The sequence below is a fragment of the Phoenix dactylifera genome, unplaced genomic scaffold (genome assembly GCF_009389715.1).
Source record: "Phoenix dactylifera cultivar Barhee BC4 unplaced genomic scaffold, palm_55x_up_171113_PBpolish2nd_filt_p 002133F, whole genome shotgun sequence".
In the NCBI taxonomy this organism is placed as follows: Eukaryota; Viridiplantae; Streptophyta; class Magnoliopsida; order Arecales; family Arecaceae; genus Phoenix; species Phoenix dactylifera.
In genome coordinates, this window is record NW_024069402.1 from 5,975 (window position 1) to 32,729 (window position 26,755).

At 40.0% G+C, this 26,755-nt stretch overlaps 1 protein-coding gene across 1 annotated transcript; it reads right to left on the reverse strand.

Annotated features, from left to right (window-relative positions):
• Positions 1 to 16,097: 16,097 nt before the first annotated feature.
• On the reverse strand, positions 16,098 to 17,916 carry LOC120109406 (growth-regulating factor 2-like). Its single transcript, XM_039123166.1, has 4 exons — positions 17,799 to 17,916; positions 17,477 to 17,647; positions 17,001 to 17,382; positions 16,098 to 16,884 (listed from the first exon to the last, which is right to left on the reverse strand). The coding sequence occupies exons 2-4, from the start codon at positions 17,637 to 17,639 to the stop codon at positions 16,281 to 16,283; spliced, it is 1,149 nt and encodes a 382-aa protein (XP_038979094.1). The 5' UTR covers positions 17,640 to 17,647; positions 17,799 to 17,916; the 3' UTR covers positions 16,098 to 16,280.
• Positions 17,917 to 26,755: the final 8,839 nt, after the last annotated feature.

Here is a 26,755-nt window from a genome sequence, read left to right on the forward strand (position 1 = left end):
CCTATCTCTTGATCTCTCTCTCTTTCTCTATCTTCTTCCATCACTCTCTCCGTATGTCTCTTCCTCTATCTCTCGATCCATCTCTCTCTCTCTCTCTCTAACTAATTCCTCTCTATCCAACAAATCTTTCTTTACCCGATTTTCTCTCTAACCTGACATCTCTCTAGCCTGATATCTCTCTCGCTCGCCCTTACCTTTCTTTTCTCCATGTGTGTTAACCTAGTCATATCTCTCTCAAGAAGTAGGTAATGTCTAACATCAACCTCTCTCTCCCTCTGATCAGGAGCAAACTAGGACACTCAATTTTTAAGGAACATCCAGTTTAGGGGTCAAATATCACATCGAAGGTAATCTTGAAACCCTCTTTTCTTTCATGCATTAGACCTCTCCTCAACTTTCTGATGGATGGAACCCTTGGAGGATTAGGTTGGGCTTGGGGCATGTATGTAAATCTTGACTCTACCATCTCAAGCTAAAGCCACTCATTAGTAGATTTGGGGTAGCAACCTCTGATTGGAAAAATCCTAAGTTATGGAACTTTGAGAGGGTATCGCAACTCAGGAGGCCTTTCATATGCATAAAAAATAAATATGAAACCGTGTTGTACTTTAGGATCTTAAAAGGAAACCTAATAATTGGTAGGTTTGCCTAGGTTGTATGTACCCTTGTCGAAGGGGATTACTATGCTTTATGAAATTTGATCAATAATATCTCTGGGCTCTAGAATTTTGTCGATACATTCAAGTAAACATTTTTTTTAGAAAATTATTTTGCAACTAGTATTTTGATTAATATGTTCATATTTTTTACCTGTATCTAAAATTGAGAATTTCATAAATATAAAATAAGAAATTATTAAGTTTAAACTTGCCATGCATGAAATTTAATTTCAAAATATAAATCAAGCATAGGAAAGCTCATTGCGTATGCTAGTTCAGATTTTTCGTTATGAAAATGTGCTACAGTGGGAACTTGTTTATTGGTTTAGCATGTTTTGAAATCATATTATATTCATGTCAGGTAAAAATTCAAAAGTTTATGAATGTTGGGATTAATGGTTAAAAACTGTGTGGAATTTTCTTTGATCGCTTTCTAGTCCACTATGATTCAGGTTGGGGATGACATGTTGATCGTTGATTGTGTGTGATCAGAAATTAGTTTCCTTCGGCTTTAGTTAGTACGGTGGTCGATTGCCTGGCAATTTGAATTTTAGATTAACTTCCTTTCAGATCTAGTCAACATTGATCATTGTCACTGTGAATATTTTTAGAAACTAGTTTCTTTCGGACCTTGTCATGGGACAAATCATGGCCATTGTCCTTGAAACTAGAGACAGCAAAACAGTCAATATTTCAAAAGGATTTTCTCCACTAGCTGTATCAATTTAGTTTCTACACTAGTATTTTGAAAATAAACGTTATCTTGATCATTTTATATGTAAAGCTTCTGCCTAAATATTGCACCTCAATTTTTTGAATTGAAAATGCTGCCTATATCTATGTTGCATTGCATATTATATGCCTGATCCAACTAGAGACATAATAATTTTGGACTATCAGCTCACTATTTTTTCTCTTGTTCTTTTCAAATACTGAAGAGCAGCACGAAAGGGAAAATGTGCTGAGTGTAAGAGAGTTAGAATTTAGTCAAATTTACTAAATTGAATATATTTTATTTCAAAAAATGATATATATTAACTTTTGGTAAAATTTGGCGGCAATGACCTTGGATTTAAATTTGGTTATAATTTGTTTCTAACTATCAAAATTTCTAGATACTTTAGTTTTACTGCAAACCAATTATTACACATGATCAATTGGGAAGCCCGAAAATCTCAAGTCAGCCTTGCATCCTAAGAGTTAAATCCCATGGAATGTTCAGCCATCTGTCTTGTCACGCCCGAACTCAGCACCCGGGTTCGGTACCGACCGGCCGCATGAGCCCTAGGGCAGTGCCCTAAAGATCATGCAAGGCCTATGATTAACAAAAATTTCAATAAATCCACAATTAATCTAGTAATTCAAAATAGAGCAGTCCGACATATCCAAATAAACAAATTAGTTCAATTACAAGATCTTCAAATGTTCATCGACATCAAAGAAGGAAAATAAACTAACTAAGCTAATGACTCTGATACTTGCACTCTGCGCCCATCCCATCCAATCTAAGCATCCTGCAACTCTGATAAAAAGAAAGAAGAAAAGGGATGAGCTTACAGCCCAGTAAGAATCCTACACATCCACACCAACATAATAATAATAAAAATTTGAAAACCACGACAAGTCAAAGCACATATCATGAAGTCATAAAACCGGCTATCAAGCTCAAATAATCGATACAAGTATGTACATCAAACATCAATAAAAATACAGCCCCACAAGAAATATATAGCATATGATAGCTCATAAACTGTATTATAGTTTCAATGTCTTTTCTTCAACTTGATCCGGTTAATTATCTTTCCGACTTTGGGTCAAATCTCGTCACATTTCTCAGCCTGTGGTGGGGACAACCAAATTATCACATTTTCAGCCTGTGGCAGGGCCTGCACAATATAGTTCCACATTTCTAGCCTGTGATGGGCCTGCCAAAGTATCATATTTTGAAGCCTGTGGCGGGGCCTGCACATTATAGTTCCACATTTCTAGCCTGTGAGGGGCCTACCAAAGTACCACATTTTTCAGCCTGTGACGGGGCCTGCCATAATAACAAGATAACCCCAAAGTCCCTTTTCATACAATCCAGTTTACATCCACACATCAATTTCTTTATATTTATTTCCGGCTTTAAACTAACCACGGTCACGTTTCCAGCCCGTGACGCGGCAACTAATATCATATGGTTAGTTTAGAGCACCACATCCATCAGTCCAATTATGTAGGTGTAAGTTATGCGCATGCATGCATCCATCATAATACCAACCACAAGCGAATACGATCATAATATCAACCACAAGCCACAACGATCAAAATATAATTTAATATAAAACTAATTTTGATTTATCTGGATTATAGCATATCATACATATCTAAGTATAAAAATATTATATCATTGCAGGATTGGCGTACAAGGATCCTTACACTTTGTTGAAAGGTCAGACAACCAGTCACCCGTCCTCACGGCGATCTATAAACCGGAATGCATAGGACTCTGCTCAGCGTCCCTCTCGTCCCAAAAGATTGTTTCCCTACAGAATCAAGTCATCATTAAAATTTATCAAAGATATATCAAAAACCCAAGACTCCCAATGGATCCTCTTAAGGGTCCACCAGTATCTACACCCCGGGATTAACCATCAATCCATGATTTCCCTATATTAAACTAGAGAAAATAAAGCAATAAAAGAGAGCAATTAGAGAGGGAGAAAAACAAAGAATTGTTCTCTCTCTCTCCTCTCTCTCTCTTCCTTCTTCCCGTCAACAAAATATCAAGAAGAGAGAGTTGGCTCTCTCTCTCTCTCTCTCTCTTTCTTCCTTCCTTCTTGACGGAAAGGGGAGAAGGGGGTTCGGCCGCCGGTGGCCCACGGCCGGCGATGCCCCCTGGTCGTCGGCTTGTGGCGGTGCCGGTGGTGCCCACGCTCGACGACGGCCGGCGGAACAGAAGAAGGGAACCAAGCCGCCAAGGCGGGTTCGGTTCTTCTCATCCGGCGACTTCCCGACCATATCCCAAGGAAATAGCGGCCAAAGACGGAGGAGAAGGAGGAGAGGGTGCTCACCTTGCCTCCGGCGAGATCCTCCCGGCCGGATCGACGGCGACTGCTCTGATTCCTCCCACGGCAAGGTAAAACCCAATCTTTTTTTTTTTGTGGAAGGGCCCTCGTTGATGCCCTAGGGAAAGAAAGGGAGGAAATATCCCTTGATTTGGCATGGTTTATCACCCTTATAACCTCCCCTCCGATGGATTCGGAAGGAGGGGAGAAGGGTTTTGAAAAAAAAAATAGGGGAGGGAGCCAATCGGGAGTCTCCCTCCCCCCTTTCTCAATGTGGTTGGGCCGCCTTACTTGGAGGCCGGCCCAACCACATGCGGGCCTTTACATGTTCTCGAGCCTAGCTCATGCTGATGAGTTGGGGAATGATAGCTGCTAATTGCTTGAAGCTGCTTGTGAGGAGCAAGTAATGTCTATAGAAGCAAATATTTCATTGCTACTGGAAGTTTAAGATCCTATTTGCTCTTTCCATGACCTCCCACATGTCCTTCAGGATGCCATCATTTTTCAACAGGAATTGATTTATATTTATGATCCAACGGGAAGTTGAAAATTTGATGTTTGCCTTGCATGACTACTGTTTGCCACGTGCTTTAGCTTGTGCTCGTGGGTTTGAAGCATTGTAGCTGCTAATTGCTTGTAGCGCGTTGTATGGAGCAAACAATGTTCAATTCTAAATTGGTGATGAAATACGCTGGGGAGGCAAAATTTTTAATTCTACTATAAAGTTGAAGATCCTATCACTACAGGTAGAAAGAGGCAATTCTGACTTTGTATTGTCGATGCTAGATAGAAGCATCGACAATTTTTACCAGCGACAAAGCATGCCGATGCTTCTAAAAAGCATCAGCAAATACTAGGCTTCGTCGATGCTAACCTTAGCGTCGCCGGAAGCCTGCCCACTACCGACACTTATAAGCATCGAAAAAAGTTAATTATGGACGCTTAAAAGCGTTAACAGAAGCCCAAAATCTGACAATTCCTTTTATGCGTCGTCAGACTCCATTTCCTCCCCTTCAAAACCCGACCCCATCCATCGGCCCCAAAACTCTAACCTACGTCGACCAACCCCCTCCTCGGGCCCCTTTCACCGATCTCCTCCTTCTCCTCCTCCTCTCCATTGGCTTTTTCTCCTTGGCCCAACTTCGTTGGACTCCATTCCTCCAAAGTCCAGCCCCCCTCTATCAACCCCAAATCCCCAACCCATGCCGACCGACCCCCTCCATTCCTCCTCCTCCTCCTCCTCCTAATCTCCTCTTCCTGCACTTACCCACCACCAATGTGCAGTGTTAGCGGTGGAAGCTCCGGCCGACCACCCTCCTCCGGCCGATTGCGGATCTCTACCACGCATTCTACCTCCAGGTGGATTTTTTTATATTTTCTCTAGCCAACATTTTAAGGGTTTGAATTTTGTACCTCTATAGAGGAAACCCTCGGAGATGGGTGACAACCATTAGAAATTTCATCAACTATTTATCTTAGATCGAGAAATTTAAGAATTCGAATTCTTACGACTGTAAATATTTTGCTCGCTATACTTTGAGTTTCTATTTATCTCATCTAGAAGCCTTCATGATCAAGCTTCACTGAATCTTCATCTTGTTTTTGCTACAAATTTATTAGCCGGAACAAATCTAAAAATTTAGTGTTATATTTGGGTCTAGACTACCCCACAGTAATTCACTATTCTTATTGTATCTAAAACATTTAATTGTCAATATACCCAACCTAATTTGGATTTGTAAACGAGTTGGTTTGAATGTAAATCCAAATTTAGCACGGATTGAGCAAAGATGATTGGTTGAGTTATTTTTTGAATAACTTTTCAAATAGGTTGGATGTTTAATACATTAGGTCTTTTTTTAATTTTCGTGGACACTATCATTGAACAATTAATCATTACTTCTATATTTTTTTTAGGTACCAACGACGATGGAGAGAAATTATTCTGATAAATTAATAGCCATTGACTCAAGGTCCGAACAATATTATCAACAAATATAATGGGTTTCATTATAAATAGTTTTAAATTTCAGACTAAAGAGCGTGAGAAATTTTAAAAAGCTCAAAATAATGGGTTATGGTTGAGGCAGATGAAAAAAACTTATTATGGTGTCCTCATAGATATTTATGAGCTGAATTATTATGAAAAGTTTAAGATAGTATTATTTCGATGTGCATGGGTAAGATATAAACTCATCTAGAGGTATGAGGCCATACATAAATGGCTTCACGCTTGTAAATTTTTAAGATTGATATATATTAGTATGCTATTGAAAGATGAACCATTCGTTTTTTCATCTCAAGTTCGATAAGTATTTTTTTTGCAAGACTCAAAAGATAAAGATTGGTATGTTGTCATTAAAATTAACCCTAGGAACTTTTCTAATATGGAAAAAGGGTTGGAAGAGAAGAATAATGAGACTTATACTGAGTGTATGCCTTATAATGTTGTACCAACTGATGAACTAAATGCTACGAGTTTGGTTAGAATGGATGTAATGAGAAAGTATAATTTCTTAATGGTAAGAAAAATTTATGATGTATACATTAAATGAATTATTATATTTTCTTATCATCTTTAGTTAATAAATATTATTTTTATTAGCAAGTCATTTAGTATTGAATTATCATTTAACTTATAATGATTCTTTTTTATGCATACTAGGTAACAATATACTCCGAGAAAAACAATTTAGAGAAGTAAAGTTCCAGCAATCTCAGGTGGGATCTTCTTTTGATTAGTCCTTGGGGTCCCAGGAGCCCTACGAGCCTCAACAGCATGAGTCTCAGTCTCAGCACGAGTCTCTTGCTAATTATCCAGGCGAGGAGGTTGTTATAGATGACTTGCAGATCTAGAATAATTTGAGTTCATATATTAAGTTTTGTTACAATCTAATTATTTTAATTTATTTGCCTTCAATGCTTCAATGCATATTTTATTACATTTTAATAGAAGGACAGGAGAGAGTGAGGACGAGATTGGGACCCACTCGAGCAAGAGATGTGTGGCAGCTTTGTGAGGATAAGAAGATCGTTGATGTAGCACAACTGCAGGGAAAGAGGAGAAGGAGGAAGAACAAGAGAGGGAGAAAGAAGAAGAGGTTATAGAAATGCAGGAAGAAGAGAAGGGGGGAGGAAGAAGAACAAGAACAAGGAGGTCAGGGTTTTCTTCATTCAATCATCAATTTCCTCATAAATGAGAGGAGTGGTCTTTATATAGACCTTACACATTGACCCAATTACATAAACCCAATTGACTAGTTTAATAACAAAGCAACTGACCAAATTAACTTGACTAAGACAAAGCAAATAATGCAATAAAAGAAAATGACTCAGACTCAAATGGACCCAATTCGAGTTTGACTCAATTTGGGGGCTTAGGATCATCTGGACGAAGGTTTATGATGTCCCCATCAACTTCTCCTGGATGAAAAAAGCTTGACCCCGTCGAGTACAGGTCTAGCCGGTTATCGTACTACTATAGAAGATCGAGGTCAAGGCGCTGCAATTGGGCTCTGAAAATCTATGTCACGTCAGAGTTTGGTCGACCTTTCCACCAAATAACGTAATGTTGGTAACCACTGTTCCTGGTTGATATAACCTACTCATCCCCATATATATTCTATTTGTTCTCTGTGTGCATGAAATTTGGGAGGTAGTGGCTCAACAATAGGTATATAGGTTAGGGTGTTCAACATAGACAGGTATATCAATAAAGGGGTCAAAAGGCTTGAATATTATCTTTTTGTATGGGACTAAATCTTCAATATTAAATTTCGCACTAATCCCATAGTCATCAGGAAGATCTACAACATATGCATTCGAAACTGATTTTTTTTAAGACTTTGAACGGTTCCGCACTACAAGCTTGTAATTTCTTAAACATTTTCGAAGAAAGTCATTCAAGCCTAATTCTTATCATGACGTAATCGCTTTCACTTAACTCTTTATAACAACTGTGTAAATCAGCAAGGAATTTATATCTTAAGTTATTAAAGTAACTACAATTGTCGATTTTTTGATGCAATGAATGTGGGTGTGATATAAATGATTATGCAGACTCAAAGACTCTATACTGATGAGACATGAAAAACAGATCTATAGGTTGCCTAGGTTTGTAATCATACACTACTTCGAATGGATTCATGCCTATGGACTTATTAACCGAACTATTATATGCAAACTCAACTGTCAGTAATATTAAATCCCAGGTCCTAGCATATTCATTCGGGTTGAGCCTATGTTGTGGAAAGTTGGGCAGAGATGCTCCGAAAACTAGATCAATTGCATGTTGGATATCACGCATCGGAGGAAGTGCATCCAGAAGATCATCAGGGACTACAAAATGAAACTCCTCTAGAAAGAAAACTACTACAGAAGAATGTTAAAGGTTGGACTTCGCATTGGTATCTTTAGCCACAAGTGCCAACTCAGGTGACTAGCTCTCAATATCTTTCACTACCTCTTCCACAGTAGTGATATGAAGTGTCTTGGTTGTACTTAGATCAATAGTCTCCCTTTGAAAATCATTTGGACAAAGTCTAATTCTATGGGTTCGTCTTCAAAGTCTTCTACATAGTCTTCTATATTTGGTTCATAGACTTCTTCGACATACTCGGTCTCGTGGGTCCCAGCTTCTAGTTCAGTAATTAGGTAAGTCTTGGCAGGGCATTGGGACGCGATGTGGCCGGACTTTTGGCACCAGAAGCATTGGGTTTGGCTTCGAGAAGGAGGGTTGGAACCTAATATTCCTTTTTTCTTATCAATTGAAGGGTTTGGGATAGGCATCGGGGAGGTCCTATTTGGTGCTTGGGTTAGGCCGGGTTGATTAGGAGGATTGAAAAGTGGTCTAGTTTGTGGAAGATAACTTTGGTTAGGTCGGGCTGCAACAGGGATTGGCCGGTTTAGGGGTCTTAGAATTTCGCATGAGCTCACGGATCTCTTGTTTGAATTCCTTGTTTGCAGCCCGCATGGCATCAAGCTGTTCTATGAGAGACCTCAAAATGTCGAAATTCATGGTAGCTACAGGAGTTTTAGGGTTGATTGAAATAGTACTCCCTCTCACTATGGTTTGGCATGCAATGACGACACTAGGTGATGATGTGAAATGCAGTGTCATTAATGAAACCCTAATAGATATGATGTAGAACTAAATTTGATGCAGGACAACCTATTAATGCAATTTAGTATGATTTCAGAGATCAGCAAGTTTTCACAAGAATAACTTAAAGTTTAAATGTTGTTAATTTTTACTTCGGTTATTCGGAATTAAGGATTAAGATTATTCAATTTAAGAAATTAGATTGCAATCAAGTAGCACAATTGTTCTGATCCTAAAGTAATCTAATCGAAGAATGTTAAGAAATGTCCAGTTGCTAGGGTGTGCTAATTTAATATCTAGATTTTAAAAGGCGAATAGGATAGGTTTGAAAGTAGGGGTTCTATGTTCTAAATTTTGACAGCAAAAGTAAGTTTCAAGAATATGGCTATCATGCAAGAGAACTAGAACATAATTAGATGAACAAGCCCAAAAAAAGTGGAAACCTTATTACCTATTGTGAAATAGACGACCAGAATGTATGCTCATGGGCTGAGCGACAATCAGTGCATGGTTGCCGCTGATGGATACTTTCAATTGGCTTCAATTGGCTTCAACTTGGATCCGATCACAACACCTTGGCAAGTCTGCTGGGCTTGTAAAATGGCGGGGAGTGGACTTGTTGGAGTTTGTGGGATGGGATCAGGCTTCTGTTGTGAGGGCCTGCTGGCTTGGGCCCGTGAGGTGGCAGTGGGGTGGTCCGAAACTTGGCCCCAAAAGGGGCCTGCCTGGGGGTCGATGGAGGGTGCTCGGGTGAGCTGCAGTGGCCGAAGAAGAAAAGGGATGAGGGGAAAGAGGGGTGGCGGAAGGTGACAGGGGTTCGGGATGGGGACGGCCGGCGGCAGAGCAGACAAAGTAGCAGGCGGGTGGCGATGGAGCTGCGGAGACGACGGAGGCGGAGCTCGAGGGAAGAAGTAGGAGGGGTTGGGCGGTGCGGTGGAGGCGGACAAGGAAGATAGAAGGGGATGGTGGCTTTGGCCGGTGGAGCAGAAGCGGCAAAGGGTGGGCGGCCGCGGCGGAGCTCGGCGGCGGCATGGGTGGAGCGACGCTCAAGGGCGGCGGCGCGGCGTGCGGCCGGAGAAGACGAACAGTGGTAGGTCTCTCTTTTTTTTCTTCTTTTTTTTCCTTTTTTTTCCTTTTTTTTTCTTTTTTTTGTACGCATGTGCGGTCATGTGCGGGCTTTTTGGACCTGGGTTTCGAGTTATTGGGTTTGACCCGACCCGATACTCGTTACGGAGTTATCACGTGTAAATCACATGCCAGACCTTTTTTTTGTTTGTTTTTTTTGTGGGACCCGGGTTGCCGGATTTCGGGTTAACAGGTGTGAAGCTTACCCGTTAAGCAACTTCAACCTCCCGACGGTTCGGGAGGGCTCTCTGACCCTTGCAGCTGCGGCTGCGGGGCGGGGCTCCGATGGTCGTGGCGGAGGGCGGTGATCTCGGCCGCAGTTCCGTGGTCTGCGATGACGGGTGGCTCCGGCAGGTGGCAATGTCCGGTGGCGAGCCGACGGCAAGGTGGTCACGGCTCCGGCAGGCGTCTTCCGGTGGTGAAGGCAAAAACGTGCACGGTGGAGAGGGGTCATAGCAGGTCGGTGGCGTCGAGATGGCACAGAGCGGCGGTGGGGTGTGGTGCAGCCGGCGGCGAACGGTGGAAGTGGTGGCCGCAGGCTTGGCGGCCAGTGGGAAGGGCCCGACGAAAGGGGTTTTCCCCTTTTTGTCTCTAATGAGAACCGAGAGGGAGAGAGGGACCTTTTTTTTTTTTGTTCTTCTGGTGAGCACCGAGGGGAAGGGATAGAGAAGATGTTGGGATTTTTGTAGGGTGAATGAATCGGGATGGTGGACCATGGGAGGTTGAGGGAGAAGATGCTGGATCGTGGCTTTGGCAACAGGGGCAAAGCCGGGGCTCGGATACCATACTAATGTAGCACAACTGCAGGGAAAGAGGAGAAGGAGGAAGACAAGGGAGGGAGAAGGAAGAAGAGGTTATAGAGACGCAGGAACAAGAGAAGGAGAGGAGGAAGAAGAAGAAGAACAAGAAGGAGGCCAGGATTTTTTTTATTCAATCATCAATTTTCTCATAAATGAGAGGGGTGGTCTTTATATAGACCGTACACATTGACCCAATTACATAAACCCAATTGACTAGTCTAATAACAAAACAATTGACCAAATTGACTTGACTAAGACAAAAGCAAACAATACAATAAAAAAAATTACTCAGACTCAAATGGATCCAATCCGAGTCTGACTCAATCCGGAGGCTCAGGATCATCTGGACGAAGGGCTCTAATGTCCCCATCAATCATCATCCGATACATCAAATTAGGGCAGCCCATCAAGAGGGCTGGAAGCCTTTTATAAATTTTTTTAGGATTGGTTGCGTGTAAGGGTCAGTTGTGTCCACTCAACTATATGAAGTGGAATGATATGCTTCCTTCATATAAGGTTGAGCTACCTAGAGTTGTACAAGTAAAGAATTGAAATTGATATTGTTAATTTAATACCTACTGTATGTTAATTTGCTTACTATCATAATTTTATTTCTTGATTTAACATTGTTATAACCAAGGCTCGCCATACGGGTACCGGACTTTGTACCGGTGCGGCACTAGTATAGGCATACTGAGTGTCGATACGGTACGATATGCGGTATGCCAGGCGTACCAACACTAGCGTACCGGTACTGGTACCCCTCGATACCAGTACAGTACACCTGGTACTGGTGGGCATCGATACAGTACGCCCGGTACCGATTAGTACTACATACCACTTATAACAGTATTTATTTTGGTGTAGAGTAAGTTTGTGCTCCACCTAGAGAGCCGTGATTGGGTGCTAAAGTCCCTCAACTGCAAATAGAATGAATTCAAGGTGAAGTTGAAGACGGACTACAAGCACAAGGATATGACAGAGGAGGAGGTATGACGAGGGTATACCCTCATCAGTGGAGGGAGCTTGTTCGCTACTGATTTTTCGAGAGAGAACAAGTTGTGTATACTCTCTCAATACCTTATATTGTATATATTATTAATATAGATTGTAAATATATACATTGAATATATTACATTGTTTACTTTTTTTAGGCACATATATTTTGACATTGGTAGAGCTGTACGAGCATCTCAAGTAGTTTCTCACACTTCAGGCTCGAAGAATTATGTGAGGCATAGAGATGAATTCGTAAGTTTCTTTGAAACTCTTTGAAACTCTTCTATCATATAGCATGTATCATGATATATAGCTTACTATATACTTTTTGTTATAGATGGAAGAGTATGAGAGGAAGCCTGGTGAGATAGAGTTTTATAGGATGACTCACACCCACCAAGATGGCAACTTTCTCCGGAAGGAGTCGAGAAATATAGTTGTATGTATTCATCTTTGATTTGTGCAATAATTTTTTTATTAGTTTTATTTTTTTAAATATTAATATATATAACTTTCTTTTAGAGATATAGGATAGGGTTACATCCCTTATTTTAGATCGGTCGAAGAGTCATCATCATCTGACGCGATCAGTCGCATCGAAGCTCTGGTGTTCGCCGAAATAATGAGCCCATAGCATTATGGTCGAGTGAGGGGTTATGGCGTTGGAGTTACTCCACTCAGTCATCTACAGTGAGCAGATATACTCAAGATGCCAGACAAAGTAGTAGCACTGCAGAAGTTTGTAGTCTGAAGGCAGCGATGGAGGAGATAAGGCAAAGCCATCATACAGAGATAGAGCACATAAGACAGAACTATCATACCGATATGGTGGAGTTGAGATAGAGCCATCAGATAAAGAAAGAGGGGATAAGGCAGAGCTATCATACCAATATTGCGGAGTTAAGGTAGAGCCATCAAACAGAGATACAATCTTTGGGGGGCATTTGGTATGGGATGATTGTCCCAAGATCAATGGTGATGTGAATGGAGGTGACAAGATCACCGCGTTTGGTTGCACTACGGTGATCCTACATGGCGGTGATCCTAAATTACCTCCACTCCTCGAATCACCATCCAACGCGATGATGGGATACCAATTCTTGAGGTTGGAAATCTAAGATCACCCCACGGCAGTAATCCTGGGTTGAAAATTAAAGACAAAAATACCCCTCAATCTTTTTTCACTCGTGTCGTTACCTTTCATCTCTCCGCTCCGATCTCTCCCATTTCTCCGCTCTCTTTTCTAGCGAGCGCAAGAAAGGAGGAGTCCGAAGGCGACAACCGGCCGTCGACGGCGACGGCAGTTGAACGGCTGAAATCGGCGGGGATCCGAGAGAACTCAGGGATCCAGGCATGGTAAACAAAAGATAACCATAGAAGGAAGGGAGAAGGCCAGGATTTGCTTCCTTTACCCTTTTTTTGATTGAAATGGAGGGAGAAGATAACCACAGAAAGAAGGAAGAAGGCAAAAAGGCACCGACTTGCGATGAAATAAAGAGAGGAGAGGAGAGAGAGAGAGAGAGAGGGAGGGAGGGAGGGAGGGGGTAGGGAGGTTTCTTGCTCTATTTTCTGTGTCTGACTGTGATCAAAAGGAAGCAAAGGCCCCATATAAAATAGGAACAGGAACTGGCTATGAGTCTTCCCCCTTGATAGAAGGGAGGTGGAGAGTTTTCTGGCCTGCAATTGCTGCTTGGGGTTGAATGGCTGCTGGGCTGTGATGTTGCAGTTGCTGCTTGGGTACTCACTTGAAGGGGAGATGGTGGGATGGGACTTTTATTAATTAGATGGAGTAAATTTCCCATAATGCTCCTACCTTCTCTCATAGATGGAGTGAATTTGTCCCTTTCTTGAATAAATTCTTTCCTTCACCTTGACCATGAAGTGACATGGGATAACCTTTTCCTATTCTTTTCTTGCTTGACATGGTAAATAGCATTGCCAAGCATTATCTCAGTTATTTAATGAGTTTCATGGGCCTTCCGTACTTCCATTCAAGAATTATATTAAATTGAAGAGGCTTCTTGTCTATTTTTGTTAGATTCATGCATCTTTGTTGAAATAGTATGCTTGACTTATATTTTTGATTCATAAGAATTAAAAACACGTAAAAAATCCATCTAAGATATATTAGGGATATTTGTGGTATTATGTGGTCGGTGATCTTGGATCACCGTACCATACCAAACAAGTTACTCATAGATATCTAGAAATTTTTAATCACTAGACCATGGCCGACCAAATACATTGATTTTAGATCACTGAAGATCAAATCATCCTAGCATTCGGATCACCGAGGATCTTAGATCACCGTGGTGATCCTGTTGGGGTTACCAAACGCCCTCTTAAAGACTCAGCTTGACCAGATTTCATCTATATTGCATAGATTTGCCCCTCCTTAGGTAAATAACTACATCTATTTTAATATTTTTTTATAATTATAACGTAATTTTGTATCAGTTTAATGATTTTCATATTCTTAACTTCTAAATTTTTTATTTTTTTCTTGGAGGTTTCTAATATTTCATCTACTTGTAGAGATGATGATGTTGATGCCATCGACCCCTATAGACTATTTATTTAGAAGTTCGATATGTATGTTTTTTATGTTTTCGAAGCAAATTATAAATGTAAATTGACAATGTAAATGTAATCATATTTGATAATATAAATATTTCGAATGATCTATTTGTTTGTAACATTTGACTTTTGCTATATATGTATGTGATTTTTGTTATGTATTTGTTTGGTAAATAATGTATACATAATTTATTTTTTAAAAAAAAATTAAGCGTCGGCAATACCAAAAATGGTACAACTCTACCAAAATGGCACGGCGGGCAATGGCAAAGGCCGATGCTTTTAAGCATCGGTAAAGACCCAAGTTGAACCGACGCTTATAAGCATTGACAAAGGCCCGAGATATATATATGCGTCGGCGCAAAGTGTCCGCTTTCGTAAAAATTTTCAATCTAATATGTTCGATGCTTTTGCGATGCTTTAGAAAGAGTCCACAATAAAAATACCGATATTTATATATATTCATTAAAATGCGCTGAAAATAATCTTTTTTTTTCTTTTTTTCTTTCCTTTTTTTTTTTCTGGTGTAGTGTGTCATGCCTCTCTTTTCTATGATCCCCCAAGATACAACCGAAACTAAGCTGTCCAATGCAACAAGAGTTGAATTAGGATGCAGCCTTTTCCACCAAGAGTACCACATGTCCTTCAGTGTTGTCGATGGCATTTGATTGGACCATCGTTGGAGTAGTTCTTGCAATATAACTGCAGAGTAAGTGCAGTTCAAGAGAACATGTTCCACTGTTTCTTATTCATACAGCAGAGAGGATAATGTTTCTGGCCGAGGCCAATTGCGATTAGCTAGACTGTTGAGAATTCTATTGTGGCAGGCCAAGCAGTTAAAAAATTTTCATCTTTCTACGTATACAAGTTTCTAGACAAAGTGTGAAATGCCACCTCCAAATATGAAGAAATCTTAGCAATTTTTCACTGTTCAATAAATTTATGCAGGAACGAAAGGAGGCCTCCAAGTTGAGGTTGCTCCAAAGATCTCAAGCCATAGACTACTACAGTCTTGTTCAGTTTATGGTCTTCTGCACGTACAGAAAAAAATACAAACCACAGTAGTTCCCCTTACTATCTTGGCCCGTAGTTCTAAGTGTTGTACTAATGTGAATCCAATCATATATATATGAGTTTCACCCTGCCAACTTTCCCGGAATTAATGTCAAACAATGTATAGAGAACATTTTGCCCGCACCAATCATTGACGAAGTTTGAAGGAAACCGAATCTCTCGTCTTCCTACAGCGAAGCAAATGACTCAGAGAAGCAGAAAACTGAGAATCGACTGTTTTCCATTTCCGAACGCAGAGGACTTCGTGTTGGAAACCCCATGTCAGTAACCAAACAGAATACCAGCCTCCTGACATGTTCAAATCCAACAAAACACCAAAGAGCAAGTACGAGAACCTTGGTAGACGTGCACTTAGTCCCATTCTAATTATTTGTCAAAAAAAATTTTGAATACTTATATAGAATCAAAAAATTTTAAATAATATATTTTATTAAAAAATTTTAATAAAATTTTAGGTTGTTAAAAATATTATCGGAGCAGTTTCGACCCATAGCCTATGTAGACTAGAAAACACAAGCTCATTAAGACTGACCACAGACCGATCATGATGCTTATGATTAGATTTGCATAAATTTTGATCTTTAGATGTCAGGACTTAAATGAAAAAAAAGCATGTGAGGGTGCGATTATACAATCTGATATATCTTTTAAGGGCAGTGCGAAATAGAATCTGAACTTTTTTTTTTTTCTTTAGGGGAGGTCCTAATTGTTATATCAACAAGATGACGCATGCTAAACCAATGACGAGAACAGGATAAACAATCAAGAAAACAGCAACTGTGAGCCATAAAAGAAAACGAGGTTCGGGGACACAATATACTACTGCTTGGTCTGGTTTGTCCACTGGAGAGGAATCGCGGACCGGGAGGCAGCAACGAAAGTGGGACTTCGGTTATTACCAGTCAGAGAGCGAAACCAAGGCCTTCTGCAGGACACCAGAAGGAGAGGAAGCCATCCTGGTTGGACTCTCTTGGAGGCTCACCTCATGACTGCCATGAAAACCATGGCTCAGAATGTTGATAAGCCCACGACTACTGGAATCCCCATCATTGGCACCGAACCCTTGCCGTGGAGACGTTGCACTGCTCGTCTGAAGAACCTCACCGAGGGGACCGCCGAGCGGCGAAACAGGGGCCATTTGGATTTGATGATTGGTGCCTTCTCCCGTGCTGGGCATGGAAAGCGTGAGGGTTGACAGCGGAAGCTCACCGGTGGTGGGAACAGATGTTGAGTTGCCAACTTCGGCGGTGGCAGCGGGGGTCTCCGTGGACCAGGCGTCGATGAAGCTCCTGGGGGCTTCTCCGCGGTTGCCGACGGCATTTTCTTCCAGCGAGCAGAGATCGGGATTAAGAAAGGCAGCGTAGTTCAAGGTCAGCTGGTCCTCATAATGCTGGAGAACAGGAATGGTGCCATGCGTCAACCCAATCTTCGAATGCATCAGCTCCCACTGCAAGCTTGATTCCATCTCCTCATTATTCCCTTTCATCCAATCCAGGCACCTGGAGAATTATTAAAACCAAAACACTTAACTGTACGTTATGGTGGAGCAAACGAACGAGTCCTCGGATATATTACAAACATGCAAACATGGTCTGCTTTAAACCCAGAAACGGACCGTTGTTCCTCGTTTGGTTCCAAGGATTGGAATGGAATCTTAAGCTCATCCTTGAGGAAGAGGCCAGAGGATTGAGATGGAAGCGGCCTAGAAAGGCTTGCGGTGGTGGTGGTCGTGGTGACGATGGTTGGCGAGTTGGTCGGGACTGCCGTGGTTGGAGGAGCGTTGGTGGAGGTGGGTTTGGTATTGCTAACTTCCACAGGCTTTCTTGAACGAGGGCGACCCCTGTGCATGTGGCGCTCGCAGTACTTCTGGTCCGGCGCCGCATTCCTCGAGCACCTCCACTTCTTCCCGTCCGTCCTCCGGCACCTCCATGGCTCCGGATCCATGCGGTTCGAAAACCTCAAGTTAAACGTACCACCACCACCTCTACCCGCCACCACTGTTTATTAGAACCAAAATAGAAGACAAGAATACATCAGTGAAAAGATTCACCAGAAAGAAAAATAAACAAAAAAAAGAGAGAGAGAACACACGATTTGGGGGGAGGTGATAGGGAGGAGAGTTGGAGATGAGGAGGTCAGAGGGGACAGGAACAGAAGATATGATGTGCTTGTAGATCAGAGCCTGGCGCTGGATTTCCTGCCGCTGCGCCGAAGTCAATGGAAACCCTCTCAGATCACAGCCACCTACGCCCATTCCCACGCCTGCAACACCCACAGGCACCACCCAAACACTGAATTATTTAACGGATTCCACCACCACCTTCCGTAGAAAAGAAGATAAGATGAACGCAAAAAAGACATGATGGAGGAGAGGAAGAAGGGTTAAAGAAAAGGAATAAAAAGAAAAGAAAACCTGGGGATTTGAAGGGAGTGGGAAAAGGCAGCAGAGCTCTTCCACCATCGTAGTCATCGTTCAGAAATAAGGTCGGGCTGCCGCTGAAGGACAGGGTCGAAGTTGGGACGCTACTGCCATCCCCCGCTGGTACAAGAAGAAAGGAAGGGAAGCCCAGCCGTGCGGATCAGCTTCTGAGGAGCATATGGGATGTAGTCTGAACCACGGCCAAAGCCAAGGCCCGGACGCTCCCCATCCCCCCTCGTCCTTTTCTTTTTGTCGCCCAAACCAACTCTAGTCTCCATTCTCAGCAAAGCCAAGAACCCACTCTGGTTCAAGCCTCGTTCCTTGCTTCTATCAACTTCTACTGTAGCTGTTAGGTCCGTAGCTGTGGATTACTGTGTTTGATTTCTCCGCCAACCGAACTACGATGTATGTATAGCCAAGCTCTCGTTACACAAGGGGTTGGGAGGCTTTCCTTTTGGGTTTGGACAGTGCTGTTGATGCTTCCCGTGCCTCCGACATTCGCAGCACCGAGGACAAATTGCTAGAGCCGGATGAAGAGCTCTGCCCTCTCTCTCCTGTCCCCCAAACTGGGCTAGCCCAGTAGAGTACTGCTACTAGTCAGGGAGTCAGTCTGGTCGGATTAGATGAACTAAATTGGACACAAATCAAATCAAAAATTTATCAATCTAAATTTTATCAAAAATTTATAACCTATTTATTAAATAAATTAAATAAGATTAGACCGGCTAAATTGATTTTTAACGAATTAAATAGTTTTAAATAAATTAAACAGGATAAGCTGATTTTGTTAAACAAATCAGAAACAGATTAAACATATTTTAAACAGATTAAATAAGTCGGATTGTAACCTGATCTAATTATTAAATAAATTTAAAATTTAAATATGAATCCGACTTATTTAATAAACAGATTTAGATGATTTAATCTAAATTTATTTATGCCAAATTAAACTCAATTTAAAATGGATTCAGATAGGATTGAATCAAAAAATTGAGTCATAAATTGCCTATCTCTGCCGCCAGCTGGCCAACCCTCACATGCTCTTGTGGCATCTATCGTCTTCTGCGTGCTGTGTGACCGCCGATCCATGCTCAGATTCCACCATTCCTTTTCCTTTTCCTGCCCATACCTCCACCTACGGTAGCGAACAAAGTTGCAAACGTGTTAATTGCTAAACAAATGAGAGGCGACATGTTGGTCCACGTCCCTTTAATCACGCATCTGCCGCATCTCTGAATGCTGGTATTCTTTATCCACCTTCAATATCATTTTTCTTTTATAATGATGTTTTTAATCTCTTTGCTTTTTATACTATTAAATAATACACATTAACGTCAAATCTTTTGTTTAGGTTTTTCTATTTGGTCAACAGTATATAATTTTGTTTATAATACTGCTAAGTGATAGTTATGATAGGTTTATAACAGCCATTATTTTGGTTCTTCCATTTAGAACTTTTGATTTTGTTCCAAACATAATTTTATGTATCTCCTCCTCTTGCAAGCTAGACCATAAAAGAAACTAGAATCCTTAACTGGCATTTGGTGACTCAAATAGGATCACTTAGATGATTTTAGATCACCGGTAAAATTACATATCATGAATTACCAGTAATCTAAAATTACATATCATGGATGACTCCAACCCAATGTTGTTCCTTGTTCAGGATCCAAAATCAACCTAATAGAAGATCAGGTCGGGTTGGATCAAGTCCATGGCAAAAATTTCTGACCCAACGGGTCATTTGGGTCGGGTTGGGTCCATGTATAACGCGTCCTCAACTCAAAAAATTTGGATTTGTGTCTGGGTTGCGTCTGGATCTGGGTCAGGTCAAAGTCGAGTCCGAATCAAAATTGGGTCGGATCCCTATACTTATCATTCCTTGTGCTTAATTTCTTTTGCAATAAGTGAAAACTACAGAAAGCAGGTTATGCAGAATCACACAAGTGAAAGTGCCTAAAAATCAAAGATTAATACTATTACAAATTAACCTAATAATGATAGGCTCAACCTTGTTAGCTACAAAAAAAAAAAAATTGTTCATGTATGCAATATTTTTTTTTAGTAAAAAGAATTGCATCTATGCTAATCCTTTTTACTCTGCAATGATATTTTCTAAATTTGTTAAAACACATCTACTACTATTTTTTCTAAGCATACTAATAGAAAAGCATGTATGAGCCAAAATAAAAAATATAATTTTGATAATGACACATGATAAAGTTCAACGGCTACAAAGGACTCATTATAAACCTATCTTCTTCCACATGGCAAAATTATATTCTATTTTATCTTCATTAGTCTGAATTTCCTTCTCAGAGGAACAACATTCTCATTTAATGTAACCAACCTAAGTTTTAATATAAAATTCGTGTCATTCGACAACACACAAAAGATAGTTTCTTTTATTCCTCTCGTCCTCAAACACAAGAAGAGATTAGAGGAATAGAGAGTTATACCTTTAAGCACCCTTGCAGGGTTCAGATCGAGTCGGATCGAATCGGATCGTAGAATGAAAAATTTAAAATTGTTTTAGAATTCAAACAAGTCGAATTGGATCGGGTTGGGTCTGAAACGTAAATCCAACCTAAAAAATAGATTGGGTTTAATTTTGGAACTCGATCCGACTCTACAAATCTTTTAAATCAAATTTGACCGGATCTAAATAGGTTGGATTGGGTAATATTATGGGTCAAGCCGGCCGATTTGCGATCATAGGAATAACTATTTTTTTTATGGCCCCATAAACGTCCTCTATACATCAGCAAAATTTTTAATACGGACGGACCGGATTTAATAATTAGGTGGTACGGCTCTCAATCAAGGTCAAGCTACACATATTGCTGTTCAGAAGTCTGTCTCTTTCCAGCAAATCGCCGGTTATTAACGTCGCAAAGCTCGGTTTATCACGATAAATCATCCCTATTCCGGAAAGCTAAAGCCTAAAGGCGACTGCCATCCATTATTGTAGATAAATTGTAACTCGGATGGCGCGTCTTTTGATGAACTTATTCTACGTAATATCAGGGATAAAAGAAGAATGGCTTAATGAATAGGTGGGGTTGGGGATAGCTATTTCCGGAGGAAAGCCGCGGAGTACGGGAGAGGGAGGATGACGTGGGTGCCTTTTTATGGCATTGATCAAGACCTACTGCGACCCGGCTCTCTCTCCAAATGCCCGCCCCTGCCACTCTCTCCCTCCTCCTCTCCCCTTTCCTGTGACCGGTTTCGTGGAACGTTCCCTCTTCTCTCTCCCTTCCCAAGCCAGGTTCTCGGAACCATTGGTTGCACTCCAGTTGTCTCCTAGTCCTCATTCATTCTTACTTAAATTTTAAACACACCAGATTTTGCGGCTCACCCTTCTCATCCTCTTACTCTGACACAAACATTCATAACAAATACCTAATCAAATGGATTGGAGGTGTTAGTTTGTTAGCCCAAAATAAAACTGATCCTAAGCTGGACTCGAATCTAAACTATATTTATTTTTAGTTAAATTTCAGACCAAGCCTATTTAAAATTTAATATTTTCTATATTTATGCTTGTTCTAGTTAAAAAAAAATCTTCAGATTCGATATGAACCATTTTGATTACTGTAGAAATTGTTGAATAGGATTCAGAATCGAGATCTACTATATCGGAAGTTGAATCATGAGCGAAACTTCTAAAGATTATAACTTGATCATACAATATCTGACTGAGATGATTTTCTTTTTGAAATTAGATAATTTTTCGAGATCTATGACGTGATATCGATCCTTAAAGTATGGGACACACCTATCAATCAAACCCAAATTTCATTGTTTGAATCCTAAAGTGGACCAGTCAAGCCGAAAGTTAACTTTTCGAGAAAGATTATGTCCAAATGTATCTCCTAATTTAAGAAGGATCATGTGGAGCGATAGAAAGCAATATTGATGTAAAAATTAAGATCTAATTTTTATAAAATTTTTGTTTTTTAAGCTTATTTTTGATAGCCATGTCTATTCTAGAAAAGTAAATCTTATTAAAACTAGAAAAGAAATTCGGTCTGAGTTATATAAAGGCAAACCTCGCTATTATAAATAGAGGCTATGTATTTTGATTTTATGACTATAAAAAAAGAAGTAAATCTTATTTTTGATTTTTTTAATTTTTTTTAACTTTTTTAGAGATATTTAAGTTGTGCGGATTAAAAAAAATTTTACTTCTTTCTAATCATATTATTAATGGACCGCAGTGTGTTACATGGGAACCAGTCACAGGAAGGAGTCAACAGGATCCACATGAGTCTGAGGTGCTCTTTTATAAATCACATAACCTTTTGAGTTTTATAATATGGTGCCGCCTTTTTGAGAATGCAACATACTGAACAATCAAGATCAAGTCCTATCATTTTCAATTTTGGAATGGATCAATCAAAGCAAGAATTTTATTTTCGGTAAAAATCTTGACCCAGCATATCTTTCAATTTATAAAGAATTAGATGAAGAAGTTGAAAAAAAAGTCAACAAAAAATTTAGATCTACCCCGTATACGATTTTATTTTTTAATAATTATTTTCACTAGACATATTTATTTCGAAAAAGTTGTATTCTCCTTTAATTAGAAAAAGAATCCGGTCCGAATCGGACCTACTAATATAAATAATGGCTTAATAATTGTGTTTAATAAGGGATTCAGAGAAAAAAAAAAGAGGGCTTAAATTCTAATTTTCCTAATTTTGCTCTTTTTGATATATTCTAGTTGAAATATTTTCTTTCTTCAATCCAATCAGACGGAAAAAAAAAGCTAGATACTTCTATTTAATGCTGCTACTTCTTAAAATCTTTCTTTCCATACACTCGAATGGTGAATTGTGTATATACATGCTCTAATCGGAAGTATGAATTTCTTGTGCCCAACAACATTTCATTTTTTGGAAATAATATTAGCATTTTTTTGGTAACAATGCTGGCATGTAGTTTAGAAAATTATTTTATAAAGTATTATACGGTGGTCAAACTTGTTTTTACTTTTCTACAAAAACAACATTTCAATTATTGATAAATAAATCTTTATGGAAGGCTACAATTTTATTATTAAGATTATAAAAAGATTCAACGAATATGTTTCGCATTCTAGTTTATTTTTTTATAACAAAAAGCTACACGTTTTAGTGGGCTATTATTACATATTCAATCTCAATCATGAATATTTAGTTGTCAAATATATTTATATTTATATTTATATAGAAATATATTTATGTAACAATCTAAGACCTCATTCAAAAAATTAGCTAGAAGTGTTATTTGGATTTTTTGACCTCATATGAGTAACCAAAATCTATTAGTATATAACCGATGTGAGACTAAATATAAACCGACACAAATCCTCACAAACTTTTTCAATTTAAGCCCTAACATTCTTGATAGGTTAAGAATCCAAATTCAATCACAAACACCATAATCAGTTGGTGGTCAGCCCAAATAGACACATACTGTAGTATCTCTTAGTTTACTCGGGCCATGGGTCAGGTTCATTTTGATATTATTTGTAACAAATCAGAATTTTATTCAAAAAAACTAATAGTTTGATGCTATTGATAAGTTCGTTAATCCTACATACGTTCTCAAAATCTATCTAATATATAATTGATGTAGAATTAAACATCCACCCATCTGGTTATATACAATGATTGGCAGCATCTTGGCAACTTTTGCTTGCGATGGAACCATTTAGAACTTATGCCCCATTGGCATGCAATCAATAAAGCATCTAAATGATAGCTCATCCGTTATATTCTCATTTTCTCTTTTTCTAAAAGCAAAACTAGCTTTGTCAATTTACTTGTAGATATTGTATATAATAAAATTGATTCTCGAAGCTCGAGTTTTTAGGTGCTTTTTTTTAGAAAAAATTCAAGATGCTTCTATCAAAAAAACAAAACTCGACAGTTGCATATTGGCGAACTTATCTCATGGATGGGTACATGTGGGTCGACTTGAGTATTTAACTTCAACTATATTATGGGGGTCATCATACTGCATCCACCGGATGGGGAGCGATTGGTGTCTTCACTTCGGCAACAACAAAAGAATCTAAAAGGTATGTACAAAAAAAAAAAAAAGGAATCTAAAAGGACGATAAGACATGGCTAGAGGACTGCGAAAGCAACCTACCACCGGCGAGGAAGCAACATTAAAACAATTATCTATCAACAGAGAGAAAGATGGTAAAGCCAGTGGGCCAATCTCGATCATCCTTTCCATTAGTTGTTGTCATTATTTCCTTTATGGTACTCTAGCTGGTCGGATTGGGCCTGGGAGCCCCGATCCGCCGGATTTCCCAAAGTGTATCTTGACGGTTGGCGTCGGCATTAAAGAGAGCAGTAGGGACCTAGAATTTGTAATTAGAGACCACGATATTATATTGGTGGTGGCTGAGAATCGGTAAATCTTCGATATGTTTGTTGTCAGAACTTAGAGCTGCATAAGTGAACATCACCTATACGAGACTTGTGTTGGGTGCAGATCATAATTTTCTCGAGAAAGACTCGACCACTGTGATTGAGTGGGTTCGAAATCGGAGATGCACTGCTGGTGGAAGGTTGTTGCTCTACGACATCTATAGACTTCTAGATGAGTGCGGCTTCTGTTAGGCCACACATATCTACAAGGAGTCGAACGATGCTGCTGGGTTACCTTTTTTGGCTCACTATTCAGGAGGTTTTATTTAGGAGAATCATGTGTCTGTGCCTGATCCCTTGTGCATTTTTCTTTTTTCTGATTTTATTGACTGCATGAACGTTCGTATGTGAACCGCCACCGTAAAAAAAAATAAATAAGTAAATAAATAAATAAATAAATAAAAGGCTAAGATGGATGAAGGGCGGAGGACCATTGCACGTCGAAAGGTAGGGGCTTGTCAAGATAGGGATAGTCGTGGGTCACATCATCTTGCACATGGCCATTATTCGGCCACAATTACTCTACCATAACCTGGACCACTCACAAAGCTAGCCATTTCTCATTTAGGTATCATCCCTTTGTAAAAACTAGCACAGTTCTAGGGTAACATGGAAGATTCATACAAAAGAATCTAAAATAGCTGTTATTTTATATATTTTTACTATATATTTTATATTATTAAAAGTCTACCAAAGTATGGAGCACAATGCTGACAAACTTTATTTTGATTCTAGCATCGAAGATATATTTAGATGGAAGATATTATCTTTGTGAGATGATTTACCCATGTTAAATAAAGAATTGCACAAACATGTAAAAAGACATCGCAACTTGATCCAGATGTAGCAAAAATGAAAAGAAATTGCATGGAGTTAGAGGCATAAATGATATCCTTTTGCACTACAAGAATATATCATAGATGAAAGGCGTCTCGTATCAAGACCTAAACTATCCATATTATCTTGACAGGTAAATCATAATTTTATTTGGACGATCTATCATGTCTCTTGCTCTTTCTTGCACCGTTTTTCAAAATGGGGATGTCAAAGTGCAGTCAAATTTTTTAATACTGAGAATCCAAATCCAATTTGGTGAACTTTATAGAAAAAAGGCTAACCTACATGCACCCCATTTTGCTTGAAAAGAAATGCAGCCATACAAGTAGAACGTTTCCTGCTATAGCACATAAGATATGCTGAGAGTAAAAACATATTTTAGGTTATAACAAATAGTACAATAAAGATAGCATATGAAGATCAAAATTGGAACTAGAGATCCTATGAATGAAATATACACAAAAAGCATTTCTCTTTTCTCTAACAAAACAAAATAAGCATTTCAAGATGTCATAGTCGACGGATTAGCACAATAAATAAATCCAAGCACTTCAAAACCCCAAAAATACTTTTCTATAATAACAATCCTCTCCGGCTTCTTCGGGCACAATGGGTGCGGAGGAGCTGCGGTCGTTTCGCAGCCACCCTGCGGTAGCCGATCACACTCAACTGCCATGGGAATCGTAGCGGTGAGCCGTTCAAATTTGCGCTATAAGACCCCTCCTCCCTAGAGATCAACCCACCTTTGATCCACCTCCGAGCCTTCTCCTCCTTCTTCATCTTCTCACTCCTCCTTTTCCAGTGGCCGGCGTGCCACCTTGGCCAAGCACCACCACCCAAGATCTCTCTCCTATTTTTTTTGTTCCTAAGTCCACTTCATTGCCAGAAGTGCTGCCGCGGCCGCCACTTGACTGCCGGACCAAGCCACCCTCAGCCGAGATCTCCCTCTCCACCACTCATCGGTGAGTTCTCCTTCTCCTTGTCCCTATGTTCTTCCATTCAAAACTGAATCAAGCTTTCTTCCCCTATTTTGAATCCAAACCAAGGATGTCCTTGGTTTTCCTCTTCGCGGCCGAGCCATCGTGGCACCGTGCCACTTGCCACAGCCACCTTGCAGCCAGCTGTGCCTTCACGAGCCGCTGGTCGGTCCACCGCCAAGCCATCAACCACCTTTTTCTTTCTTCTTTCTGATGGGCACACCAGAGCTGATTATCTACCCGTCTAGTCCACCATCTTATTTGCATATTTATTTTATTTTTATTTCTGGGCTTGTTTGCATTTTAGGGCTTATTTGTGTTATTTTTGGGCTTATTTGGAGTTATTTCTATGTAAGGGGGTTTTATGTTACTTGTATTTATTTGGGCCCTATATATAGGGGACTATTTTCATTAGGGTTTAATGAAGTATTGAAAGTTTTCTCCCCCACCTCTTCTTCCAGCCTCTCTTCCTCCTTTCCCGTCTCTCTCTTCCTCCTCTCTTCTTCTCCCTCTTCTTCCCTTCTCTGCCTCTCTTCCTCTCTTATTCTCCTCCTCTTCTTCCTCCCTCTTCCTCTGTCTCTTGGTTTTGCAGAAGCTACAGTCTTCAGAGGTTGATCTGTCACCACAGCATTCTTCCCGTGTCCTTTGTTTTCAATTTCTTTGCAGCAGCTGCAATCATCCCGACGTGGACTTTCACCGCGCTACAGCC

Coding starts and splice junctions, on each gene's coding strand:
- LOC120109406 (XM_039123166.1), bottom strand. CDS start 17,639: ATGGGCGTAGGTGGCTGTGATCTGAGAGGGTTTCCATTGACTTCGGCG. Junction 17,383..17,476: donor CTATCACCTCCCCCCAAATC/GTGTGTTCTCTC, acceptor TCTAATAAACAG/TGGTGGCGGGTAGAGGTGGT. Junction 16,885..17,000: donor GAACCAAACGAGGAACAACG/GTCCGTTTCTGG, acceptor ATAATTCTCCAG/GTGCCTGGATTGGATGAAAG.